Source organism: Xiphophorus couchianus, chromosome 3 (assembly GCF_001444195.1).
Source record: "Xiphophorus couchianus chromosome 3, X_couchianus-1.0, whole genome shotgun sequence".
NCBI classification, from domain to species: Eukaryota; Metazoa; Chordata; class Actinopteri; order Cyprinodontiformes; family Poeciliidae; genus Xiphophorus; species Xiphophorus couchianus.
The window spans coordinates 54803-67795 of NC_040230.1; the positions used below are offsets into that span (position 1 = coordinate 54803).

Here is a 12993-nt window from a genome sequence, read left to right on the forward strand (position 1 = left end):
ACAATGGCTCTAATTTGTGCTTCCAGCTTAAGACCAGCATCCATCTTGACCCCTAAATTTGTAATAACCGGCTTAACATACTGGGCCAAAATGCCAAGATTGGTCAGGGAATCTAAAGTGGATCTGCCAAAAATCACCACCTCTGTCTTATCCTCATTAAGTTTCAAGAAATTTAGGGCCACCCAGGTCTTCAAATCTTCCAGACATAAAAACAGAGACTGAATGGAGTCTGCATTCTTTAGTAGTAAATATATCTGTGTGTCATCTGCATAACAATGAAAAGCAATCCCATATTTTCCAAAAATAGAGCCAAGAGGAAGGAGGTACAACAAGAAAAGAAGAGGGCCTAGAACTGAGCCCTGTGGGACACAACAGTGGAGCAGAGGGAGACCTACGGCCATCAAGACAGACACAGAAAGTGAAATAAGATTTAAACCAATCCAGCGCGATGTGACCGATCCCCACCCACTGTTCCAAACAGGAAAGTAAAATGCCATGATCGACTGTATCAAGAGCAGCTGATAAATCCAAAACAACACAGTCACCAGAATCAGTTGCTAAAAGTATAACATTAAAAACTTTTAAAAGAGCTGACTCTGTGCTATGAAATGGTTTAAAACCTCTAAAATGTTATGTTCATTAAGATAAGCTGATTATAGACTACCTTCTCAAGAATGTTTGAAATAAAAGGCAGTTTAGAGATGGGTCTATAATTCGCCAGAACAGTAGGATCCAAAATCGGTTTCTTAAGTAGAGGCTGCAGAACTGCATGTTTCAGAGCTTTAGGAGCAACACCTGAGGACAAGCTGCTATTTACAAGAGCAAGGACTGAGGGACCTATAGTAAGAAAAACATCTTTAAATAATAGGAGAGGAATAGCATCATCTGGAGAACCAGTTGGCCTTAAGTGACCAACCGCCTCCTGCAATGACTGCAAGGTCTCACATTCAAAGCTGTAAAACAGGAGAACAACGACTGAAGGGTCATCAGCAGAGGGGACGATCTGGGCCCTAATAGAAACGACTTTCTCATCAAAAAAGTGTAAAAAGCTTTCAGTAGGTGAAGTTTCCATAAAACCACTATGTGGATCATTTAGAACATTTAGAACATTCTCTACATAGTAGAAATCTCTGATCTGCTGCTGGATCAACCTGCTGGTTCTGGCACCAAACATGGAGAAAGAGCATTCAGCTTCTATGCATCACAAATCTGGAAAAGCTTCCAGAAAACTAAAAAAGTGTTGAAACACTTAGTTCCGTAATTCCAGACTAAAAACCCACCTGGCTGGAGCTGATTTGATTAATAATAACTGAAACATTAGTTATCGTGGTCTGGATTAGAGTTTAAATGGCTCCTCTTTATTTTGCCACTGAAATATAATGTGTTTCTGTAGTTTGTTGTGTTTTTTTTAATGTAAAGCACTCTGACCTGAAATGCTTGTGGTTCAGGCTGCAGTTTCTTTGGAGTCCAGCAGGGGGCAGTGGTTTGACTGCTTCTTCCTCTTCCTTAGAAAAGAAGAACAGCTGACGTCATTTCCAGCGGAGGGAACTCAACCCGGAAAAGGGTGTTGGCTGAAGGAGAGGAAGAACCAGAACCAGAACCAGAACCGAATCCTGAGCTGCATCTTCACCCGGACTCGGAGTTGGACCGGAACTGCGACCAGCTGAGACCTGGGACACTGTAGCAATCCACGCAGCCGCAGTTTGATCCGGAGCGCTCTGCTAGCCGCTAACAGCTAACATTCCGGTAAGTTCGGAGGGAGCGGAGTGGGGTGAGGTTCTTTTGAGGCCTCTGGACCAGAACTAGCTGTCTGACCCAACCAGGGACCGATCACTGGATCAGAACCCAAAGGAGTCGGAGCCGACGGGACAGGAAGTTACGTCAGCTTAACGGTTCTCTCGTTAAAGTTTTGATCACAGCTGGTTTAGATCCTCAGGGGCCCCCGAATGTCTGAATGTGTTTCAGGGGCCCCACCAGACATTCAGGAGCTGATCCAAAGCGTATTCTGAGCTGCTCACCGGTTCTGATGGATGACTGATTGGTTCTGCTTTTCCAGAAGAACTTGGGCCGTTTAGAGACCTTTGGAGGCGCTCAAAGTTAAAAAACGGCACATTGAACAAGATCTTCAAACACCGCACAAGAACAACCCATATTAATCAATAATGTAATATTTAATCAGATTATTCTGTATGACTGTCATCATGTGGGGACAATGCAGCGCTAATATAGTCCATGTTTCCGATATAATGTTTCTGGTTCTGCTGAGTTGATCTGAGACTGGAGCTGTGAAACAGACCAGAGGAGAGAAGGTCAAAGGTTATGAAGTTATGAAATAAGCTAATTTGCTGCTATTTTACTAAATAAACCCTAATAATATCTGTTTAACTCCATAGCAACTTGGCTGCAGACTTTTAAAGATCGAAAGGCTCAGAGGGGTTAACTCTATGTCAGTTTTCTATATTAGCACCTCAGAGATCTAGAATTATATGACTGAGATATCAAAGCAAAGAAAACTCAGTAGCTGCTGGTAGGGGCCATTCAGGGGCCCCTAGGAATGGTTGAATTGTAACACAGACCATAGATCTAAACCTGTTGCATTCATTTATTGACAGTGTTACAGAATTTTATTTAATGCTTTCAGCAGAAACAAAATAGTGCATTTAGGATTTAATTAGGACATTTACTTTGTAAAAATGCAAAGAATCATCTTGATAGTCTGATTGTTGTGTTACCATGGCTACAATATGGTGTAATCTTTGTGTTTGAGCTGGTTTGTTCACAAATACATCACAGCAAATAATAACCAATAATCAGTGATTGATTTTAACCTGAGAACGCCTTGGGATTCCCCTGGAGGAGCTGGAACAAGAGGCTGAAGCTGCTGACCCCACGACCCGACTCGACCCCGGATAAGCAGAAGAATATGGATGGTTTTATGCTGCGGTTCAAATTCTGGGCCTGTAGGTTCCTAAATAATGAAGCCATAAGCTTGACGCTCTCCATCTTTCCCCATCGGTCCATTTGATGACGAAAAGACCAAAAACAAAAACCAGACTGGATCCTTTTTTTTTTTTTACCCCTCCAGGGGTCTTTTGTGGGCTCTAGTGTCCCTTATATGACAGCAGGCTGACAGGAAACGGGGAAGGAGAGGGGGAAAGACATGCGGCAAATATCGTCGGGTCCAGGAGTCGAACCCGCGATGGCCGCGTCGAGGACTGAAGGCCTCCAAATACGGGTCACGCTAACTGCTACGCCACCATGGCACGCCCCGACTGGATCCTTTTGATAAAGTTTAACCGTTTACCTCAAAAATAAAAACGGTACAATTGTTACTTTTCCACAAAAATAATAAAGAGACGAACGAGAGTCTAAAGAGAGAGAGAGAGTTAAAAAAACTACTCAACTGCTCAGCTAACTCTCTAGCCACACCCTAAAATCCATAACTGCAATTAGATATGCAAATTTACAAGAAGGCTTTAGTATAGTCCAATATAACAAACTAGTATATTATAGAGATTTAACTAGTAATCATTTTCATCCTAATATTATTATCATAATTATCATAAGTAATATAAACATAATTTATCCTAAAGGTCTGAATAAACTAAAACTGACTTTAGGCTTCTACATTTTACTGATGTTTATGTAATATTTCTAAATGCTCTGGGCTGAATCTTCCTTTATCACTTGAGGTTCTGCAGTACCTTCTATTCACAGCCGCGAACCTCCAGCCCAGATCCCGTCAGCAGCGGCTTTAACCCGCCTGGTGGTACCGTTGGGGTGAAGCAGAGCGAACGGTGCGCAGGTGGTACCAGCTGGTACCAGGTGGTACCGGGGCTTTTGAAGTGCAGTAGCAGCAGTGGTACCATTTCTTTACATCAGGAGATCTGGTTCTGACCCACAGCGGTCAACAGGCTGCCTGTAGTGAACCAGTCCAGCTCAGGGGCAGAATGAGGAAATTAAAACCAGAAGTTTTCTCTGCAGCCAAATCATTTCTGTGTTTAGAAGTCAGGAGAGTTTTCCCGCTATTGTTGGGACAATTACGAAAATAAATAGGCATGTTTTTATTAACTTCAACATCAGATCCACTTTTTTATTCACAAACAAGTTTATGTTGAAAAAAAGTAAATATTCTTTTGCATAATTTGATAGAGGACGTAGATCCAGCTCCCTCCTCCTCACTATGTGTCTGAACATGGAGGCTCTGAGAGTCACTGTTAGGCCGAGGGCAGCCAGACTCATTTATTTAGCTAAATCAGTTGTTGAGGGCCACAGGCCTGACACACAGATAAAAAATCAATTAAAAATTAGAAAAACTAAAAAAAAACGGCACTGAGGGCATCTAGGATAAAAGGGGCATTTCCTCTGCCCCTCCTGCATGTGCCTGAGAAGAACCTGCACCAAAGAAACCACAGACTGAAGTTCCAGCTGGAGTCAGAAGTTTACATACACCTGTCTGACATTCCACCGGAACCAAAACTCTGGTTTTGGGTCAGAATCACCAGAATCATTGGTGTTTACTGAAAGCCTCAGTGATGACAAAAATAATCTCAGAGATTATTATTATTAATGTCTTCAGGATCAGAAGTTTACATACAGAAGAGAATCATGGAGCTAATCCAGTTCTTTGAATAGTTGCCAGTCTGGTTCATTCTGGAAACTAGTTCATCTGAACCAGACTGGGAACTGTTCAGAATGAACAGGTTCAGTCATCGGTGCCGTTTCCTCTCGACCAATCGGCTGCTGTGTCTCTGCAGGAGTGGAAGATGAGTGGCGGGATGAACAGCGTCGACGCAGTGAAGAAGAAGATCAAGGTTCTGCAGGACCAGGCGGAGGAGGCGGAGGAGCGGGCGGAGCAGCTGCAACTGGAGGTGGAGAAGGAGAAGAGGACCAGGGAGGAGGTACGTGCTCTGGTTCTGATCCGGTTCTGACCTGGTTTGAATGGCTCAGAGCTCAGACCTAGAACGGGTTTCAGATGAAGGAGGTAATCCGGTTCCTCTGGTTCTAGAGCCTCTTTGAACACAGGTCTGACCCGGTCCGACCTGGTCTGAACCCGGCCAGGGTTTAGAGTCGGGTTCGATGCTCTCTGGCCCAGTCCGAACCACTCTCTAGAACCCAGAGTGGTTCCGTTGGACCAGACAGGTGAGTTTGAAGCCAGTCACTGATTGGTTGGTTGGCTGTGGGGGCGGAGCCAAACATCCTTTAATTAATCTTTTATTTGGAAAGGCAAGTTACAATTACTTTGTACAATCCAGCTTCACCACAATGGAAGTATGAGAAGGAATAACATAACCAGTCCAGGATTTTTGTTTAGTAACCAAACATCCATAACAGAAGAGTGAGTGGGGGGTAGAGGTCTGATTTTTCTTATGTTAGGGGAAAAACACAATCAAGAGCATCATTTTGCCATAAACCTGAACCAGGGTACAATACACAGCACAACAGTATTTGCATGTGATAAACTTATTTAGTCCACAGGAATGACTGATTTCACATAGTTTGTCCATTTAGACCAGATCCTGAAGAACGATTCCCTTCGACCTTGAACAGAAAAAGTTAACTTCTCCAGAATGTAAATGTCCTGTACAATATTGACCCAGTCCTCCACTGTAGCTGCTTCAGGCTTTAACCATTTTCTAGTGTTTGACTTTTTGCTCGCTGCCAGAAGCATTAACAGCAGTTTTTTATCATCCAGATTCCAGTTATCAAATGAAATGTTTCCTAAATATAGGGATTCACATTTACATGGGATTCTTTCAGTAAAGATGTTATTTAGGTGGGAACACAATTGCTCCCAAAAAACTTTAATCACAGGACAACCCCAGAAGATGTGATGGTGATTTGCCCCGTTTGTTCCACAGAGTCTCCAGCATGTGTCTCTGCTGCCCCGATGCTTTTTCTGAACTGGAGTTACAAAATATTGAACAGTGTTTTTCCAGCAGAACTGTCTCCATGTATTGGAGCTCGAGGTCCTCCAGTGTAATTTGTTAATCTGTTCCCAGACTTCAGTTGAGATGGATAAGCTTCCTTCTTTTACCCACTTGTTTCTTTTGTAGTTTGTGTCACCTTGTTCAGAGGATGGAAAACCATTGTACAGCAAGGAAACAAGTTTCTTGTTCCCTTGACTTCAGCAAAGACAAAAACACATTAAAAAGTCCTGCTTCGGCTGTTTCCCAATTGTCACATATATTTTGGTTAAAATAAGCCCTAACGTCTTTAGATATCTAAAGAAGTCGTCCCTCTCCAGCCCATTAGATCTCTGAAGCTCCTCAAAACTCTGAAACGCCCCCTTCTGGGTAAATGTATAATAAATCTTTTTGGATCCATCCTCTAAATCTCCCATCAATCTTGTTCAGTTTAAAAGCTGAATCAAAGACACACCATCTGAGTATTTTTATTTGGTTACCCAATTTCCAAATTTTAATGACCTTTCTCCAAGAATCCAGCATTGACCCATGTGGTATAACTCGGCCCCTCTTGTGGAGCCCAACATCCAGCTGTCTGAGGAACGCTAGTTTCTCCATGTCCACCATTTTGACTGACAGCTTCTGATCCTTCCATTCACGATCTGTTATGACTTGTCAGTGATAATAAATTATGTTAATAACATGATAATATGTTCAGTAGTGTTTTATTTTATTCAGTTTAGTTAATATTCAGCGATCTGAACACAGGATCTTCATCAAACATAACAGGAGATAAACCATGAAATTATGAACAATTCATCTGATTGAATAAACTGGTCGACCTGGAGCTGAGTTCAGGTCTGGATAGTCCCACTAGTCCTACTGGTCCTACTGGTGCTTCTAGACTAGTGAACTTTTCTGAGTGGTTCTGTTGGCACCTGGAGATTCTGACCTCATCAGGTTTACTGGCGTACCTGTCCAGCTCCTCCACCAGGCTGTGTGTGTGTGTGTGTGTGTGTGTGTGTGTGTGTGTGTGTGTGTGTGTGTGTGTGTGTGTGTGTGTGTGTGTGTGTGTGTGTGCTTGTATTCCTGTGTCTAGAGGACCACCTACACCACTGCCACCCACTAGAGGAGGTCAAAGGGGACAGTGAGGACCTCCCCAGATTTTCTGCAAGGACCTGATTAGAACCAGGTCCTGACCCTTGACCCTGGGCTCCGACTTCTTATTCTGCTCTCTGTGTTGCAGGCGGAGGGAGAGGTGACGTCTCTGAGCCGGCGGCTGCAGCTTAGCGAGGAGAACCTGGACCGGGTCCAGGAGCGTTTGGCAGCCGCACTGCGCAAGCTGGACGAGGTGGAGAAGGTCGCTGATGAGAGCGAGAGGTCAGTGACCCCAGGTCCACCTGCAGCAGGGGATGGAGAGGAGGAGGAGCTCATCTTCATCACCTGTTGCTGTCATTCTCACCGACTGCCGGGCAAAAAATCAATAAGAAAATCTATCACAATAGGCATGTTGATCAATATCAATAGATAATACATCTGAGGTTGATTGTGAGCTAATACATATTTAATCATTTTACTGAACTCTGACCCAGAACCTCACAGCATTCTGGGAAATGTAGGCAGAGGAAAGGCTTTAGCTCAACCTCTTACGGTTAGGAAAGCTAACCAGCTAAGCTAGCTTTGTGGCATCAACTATCTCACTCTTAAGTCGCCTAGCAACAAACTGTTGAGTAACTTGCACAGTAGCAGTTTCAGGTTTCGTCACTGAGCCCCATAACTGCTTAGAAATAAAAAAACAACAGCGTGGAAAAAACTGGAAAGGTCATGCCACCAGTTTAGCCGGTTTTCAGATATTTAAAACAAAACAAAAATCAATATTTATCGATATTGACTGGTATGAAACGACTGTATCAGCTATATCGCCTAGCCCTGCCTCTAGCAGACAGAAACACCTGAACAGTGTCTTTATGACCCCCACCTGTGTGACTCCCCACAGAGGCATGAAGGTGATCGAGAACCGGGCTCTGAAGGACGAGGAGAAGATGGAGCACCTGGAGGTCCACCTGAGGGAGGCCAAGCTGATCGCTGAGGAGGCCGACCGTAAATATGAGGAGGTACCTGATTGGTCGGCTGGTAGTCATGTCCACACATGGTGACATCATCACATCGAACCCAGATTAGTTAACCCAGAGTAGATCAGTACTAACTCCATCTTAACCCTTTCACAACAGCATTAGTTTCTGTTCAGGACTTCCCTTCACAAATTCACATATACAACATATGTAAACTAGAATAAACTTTTAGAATGTATTTTTCTGTTTTTGCTCACTAAAGAATAATTATTCTGTCCATTTAGCATAATGGTTTCAGTTCTTTGGGTCGTATGTTGCAGCATTCTCCGGCGCTGCTGGACGGTTACTTTTGTCCGTTTCTCTCTCGCTACACTAGCTGGAGGATTAAAAAGCAGTTTGATGAAATTGACCGGCAGCGAATCAGAAAGATGAAAATGCTAATCACATTTCAATAAATGTATTTTAATATATTTTTTATAACAATAATTTAAAGTAAAACTATATATTATGATTATGGTTTCCTCGCGGTAGTAGAAGGTAATAAATTAAATGAGCTCAAATTAAGGCCATTAAAAGGTAGTAAAAAGTAACTAAAGGTAGTAAATTTTTCATCATTCCTTCAAAATATTTTTAATTTTCCACTGATGCTCACTTATTGTTTTAAGTTTGTTTTACTAACTACGGTTCTGGCAGGACCTGAGCTGTCACTGACGGACTCCAAGCTGCGTAGTGTTGGACCCGCCTAACCTGTTGAGACTAGCCAGTCATTTTGAGCTTCGCCAGGGGAAAATACAAGTTTTCACAACTTTGGCTCGATGATCCGAGATTCAAAGACTAGGAATGACTGGAAGACATTTTGTAAAGTATGCAGGAAAAAATCTAAATTTGACCTGGAACGACGTGACGGCCAAATTTAGATTTGACCAAGCGGACAGAGGCTGATTTTTAGACCTTTGCTAAAGTAGAAAAGATCAGAGGATGAGATCGGCTTCACGTAAATATCAACCGATCTCCCAAAACTGAGGAAATTGGTGTGAAATTGGCTCAATTTTGTGTTAGTAGTAAAAAATATTGTAGAGGTAGTAAAAAAAAAGTAATAAATTTAACTCTGGGATTCCTGTATAAACCCTTATGATGTTAAAAATATATGAACAGTTTACTCTTTTTTTTTTTTTTTTCTTCTTCTCATTTTTCCTCCAATTTTCCTGAGACCCCTCTACCGCCCCCTGGTGGAATTACTGAAATGCATATAAGTCTGACCTTAGCATTCAGTGGAATTACTGCCTCATGGTTGATGCTTAACATAAAACTATTTCACAATCAAAATAGCCTCTTTTATCATTCAAAATCTTTGAGTAAATTAAGAATTTTTCTTACATTAGCCACAGCTAAAAGTTTTGTTTATATCAGGGGTCCCCAAACTTTCTCCTGTGAGGGCCACATAACTTGTCCCTTCTCTGATGGGGGGCCGGGGTCAGTTTGTAACAGAAAAAGTGTGACGATTGTAAGAGTGCTAAACATAAAAATGTATTGTTTTTCAGAAAGCACAATCAAATAACCTTTTCTGGATTCTTCAGAGAACAAAAGTCAGGAAATAACACTATTTATGAAATAAATAATAACCAAATAACACTGGGTTCTCCAAATAAAAAAAGGGTTAGGGTCAATTATATACATGTATAAAATAGTTACTAACTAGTAGTTAATAATAAATAAAGTTCATTACTAAGGAACATTTTATTGCAAAAGTCCAACTTATCACATAAAAATGCACATATATGAAAATACTCTGGTATTGTTCAGGGGGCCGGACCAAATGTGGAGGCGGGCCGCATCTGGCCCGCGGGCCGTAGTTTGGGGACCACTGGTTTATATGGAGAGTAATGGGCACATAGTGACTGGCATTAGCATGTAAGCTAGCTGATTTAAACAAACATTTGGATTGCTACCTAGTGTTTCACTGTCAAATCATTGAGTGAGATATTTACACTTCAGATTTATAGTTCAAGTAGTGCTGCTTTGATGTCACTTCCTGTCTCCATCACAAGTGCAAAATTGGCTCGGTGTGGTGACACTTAGGCTAATAGGCTAATGCTATCATCATTTCACATTACATAATAATGTTTACCAGCAATCCTGTCGAAATGCAGCTTTTACATAACATGTTATCTGCTCACTCTATGAGCGAATATTTACTGCTGATGTTTTATTTATTTACTCTGTCGGCCATTTTACCTGTAACTATAGGTCGCTCGCAAGCTGGTGATGGTGGAGGGAGAACTGGAGCGGGCCGAGGACCGGGCCGAGCAGGCGGACAGGTGAACCCACTCACAACCAGAACCATCAGTCCAGACCAATGACTCAGAACCACACCAGGGTCCAAATGCTGTGCTGAGTAGATCTGATCTTTGACCTCAGTGTGGTGCAACAGATTGAGCCAATAGGAACAGGCTGTGTCATACTGAGCTGAAAGCAGCCAATCAGAGCAGCTCAGCGGGTTCTGCTGGTTCTGATGGTTTGGACTGCTACATGAAGCTCTGCCCTTCTTGATCTTTGATGTCACACTGATGATGATGTCACTCAGACTAACATCCTCCATGTATTTTTACCTGTTTGTTTCCATGGAAACCACTGCATGTGTTGCTGCATCCCCACCTGTCTGTCTGACTCCTCCTCTTTGCTCTGGCAACCGTCTCTCCATTTGTCCTCACCTGTCTCACCACATGACCTGTCTCTCGCTCGCCCATCTTGCTTTCTCTCTTGCCCATCTCTCAGTAAGGTTTGGAGGCTGGAGGAGCAGCTGAGGGGTTTCGACCAATCACTGAAGAGCCTGCAGGCATCTGAAGACAAGGTACCGTAGGTCATGTGACCTCTCACCTGTCGGTCACAGTGGTGAAGCTCCTCCTCCTTGCCTCCTGTTGCCTCCATGACCTCTGACCTTTACCTGCGCTTTTGCCCCTCCTCCACCCACTGCGCGCTCTAACACACACCCACGCCTTCCAGCAGGCCCCGTCCACACCTGTTTGACGCCATGTGTTCTCTGCAGTAAGTGTCGGCTGGTGGAGGAGGAGCTGAAAACCGTGTTCACCAGCGCCAAGTCTCTGGAGGCGCAGGCGGAGAAGGTAGGATGGGGGAGGAGCCTGATCACTGATCAGTTCATCGATAACCTCACCTGGAGGAGGTGGAGGTGTGTTCAGTGGCGGCCAGAAAGTCAGATGTTTCAGTGTCCAGTTAACACTAATGACGGATAGAGTTGCTGGAAGGAGAGGTTAAACTGATCCGCTGACTCACCTGAGCTCCGACACCTGAACAGGTGAGCTCTGATTTAAATGTTGTCTCTGTCTCACAGTACTCCAACAAGGAGGACCGCTACGAGGGAGAGATCAAGAATCTCAGCAACAAGCTGAAGGAGGTGAGCCACATTTCAGCAGTTATCTTTCTGTTAGCTTGTCAGTTAGCCTCCTCAGCACTTCTTGTTAGCACTTCCTGTTAGCTTCCTCAGCATTTCCTGTGTTCCAGGCGGAGACCAGAGCCGAGTATGCTGAGCGTACGGTGGCCAAACTAGAGAAAACTATTGATGGCCTGGAAGGTGAGACTGGTCTAATCACTAATCAACAATCAATCAAACCAAATTAAGTAACTAATTGGTAGATAATTGGACTTGTAAGTAATAGTTAATGAACTGTAATCATTTATTTATCTTAACTTAATCCTTAATTATTAATTGATCTGTAATTGTTAACTGATACTTACTTATCAATTATGAATTAATGATTAACGGTAATCATTAATTGATGAGTAATCAATAACTGCCCGCCTCTTCCTGTTCCAGACGCTCTGACCTCAGCTAGAAACGCCAACATGGAGCTGCAGGCGACGCTGAACCAGACCATGGAGGAGCTCAACTCCTGCTGAAGCCCCTCCCACCGAGTCGCCTGACAGGAAGCTCCTCCCTGTCCTCCCAGGGGACAGGTGGAGGTGGGCCGGGGGGGTGTGGCCTCCTGTCTGGATAAATCCTGATGTCACACATTCCGTCTGTCACCTTTGACCCCATCCCCGTCATTAACCACTCCCCCGCGTTTACGACTAATTCAGTGTTTTCTCTGAATGTTCAGTTTCCTTTGATAATTGATTTGTTAATTAGGGCCAAATATTATTTCAGCCAATAATGTTGGAGGGGCGTGGCTTCAGTGTGTGATCAGCCAATCATGGAAAGACATTCCACTGCCAAATGTGGTGACCCAGGGGCCAATCAGTGCTCAGAGTGTTTTTACCTGGTGATGTCATCACTGTGATGATGTCACAGTTCATTCTAATGACCCAAAGCAAAGATTTTATAAAATAAAAGCGTCGCATGTAAAACTGATCGACTGGCTCATTGATCGCTGACCGGCTAACAATTATTGGAATCGTTCTACTGCAGCAAGTTTGAATATTAGTAAGTTAATAACTGGTAGAGCACCAGGGACAGCTCTGTTTCCATGGAAACCTTGTTCCAAGTAGACTGGTTAGACTGGGCCAGGACCTGCAGAACCGTCCAACCTGATCACCTCTGTAACCATGGAAACCCACGCATCTCATCATTTGTAATGAGGTCCTGAGGCAGAAACCAGAACTAGAACTGGCCTGGTCCAGTCTGCCTGGGTTCAGATCGTTCAGCAGTGGCCCCCTCTGGCCAGAACGAAAACTGCAAGATGAAATTTTTTAATTTTAAACTGTTTATTTCTAAAAGGATCCAGATAAATCATGACTTCATTTAATCAGATTTAAATATTTTCATTCTTCGTCATTCCTGCTGATGGTACTAAGCAGCCGGTCTGGTTCTGATCCACACAGAACCCTCAGTTCCTCCTGAACACTAGAGGGCACGCGCTCCACAGGCTTAGCCTCCAGCAGGGAACTGCAGCGCCCCCTGGTGGCACACAGCAGAGTTCTTCGTGCAGCTTTCTGAAACACCTGGTGATCCCTCTCAGCCAATCAGAATGCAGCTCTGAGGTCAGGTGGTTCAGCAGGTC

At 43.6% G+C, this 12993-nt stretch overlaps 1 protein-coding gene across 2 annotated transcripts; it reads left to right on the forward strand.

Moving 5' to 3' along the window:
- The first annotated feature begins 1517 nt into the window (after nucleotides 1–1517).
- LOC114140176 (tropomyosin alpha-4 chain-like) lies at nucleotides 1518–12344 on the forward strand. Of its 2 annotated transcripts, none has more exons than XM_028009899.1 (9): nucleotides 1518–1746; nucleotides 4758–4901; nucleotides 7153–7286; nucleotides 7903–8020; nucleotides 10226–10296; nucleotides 10754–10829; nucleotides 11328–11390; nucleotides 11498–11567; nucleotides 11811–12344. In XM_028009899.1, exons 2-9 carry the CDS (start codon nucleotides 4767–4769, stop codon nucleotides 11891–11893), a joined length of 750 nt encoding a protein of 249 aa, XP_027865700.1. In that variant the 5' UTR covers nucleotides 1518–1746; nucleotides 4758–4766; the 3' UTR covers nucleotides 11894–12344. The 2 variants fall into 2 exon arrangements, with proteins under 2 accessions (XP_027865700.1, XP_027865699.1); XM_028009898.1 differs by lacking the exon at nucleotides 10754–10829 and adding an exon at nucleotides 11025–11100 and having other exon boundaries at nucleotides 1519–1746.
- The last annotated feature ends 649 nt before the right edge of the window (nucleotides 12345–12993 follow it).

What these genes read in the sequence shown, in the direction of transcription:
- LOC114140176 (XM_028009899.1), top strand. Translation starts at nt 4,767, where the DNA reads ATGAGTGGCGGGATGAACAGCGTCGACGCAGTGAAGAAGAAGATCAAG. An exon ending in GTCGCTGATGAGAGCGAGAG is followed by an intron (nt 7,287 to 7,902) that starts GTCAGTGACCCC and finishes GACTCCCCACAG; the next exon opens with AGGCATGAAGGTGATCGAGA. An exon ending in CCGACCGTAAATATGAGGAG is followed by an intron (nt 8,021 to 10,225) that starts GTACCTGATTGG and finishes CTGTAACTATAG; the next exon opens with GTCGCTCGCAAGCTGGTGAT.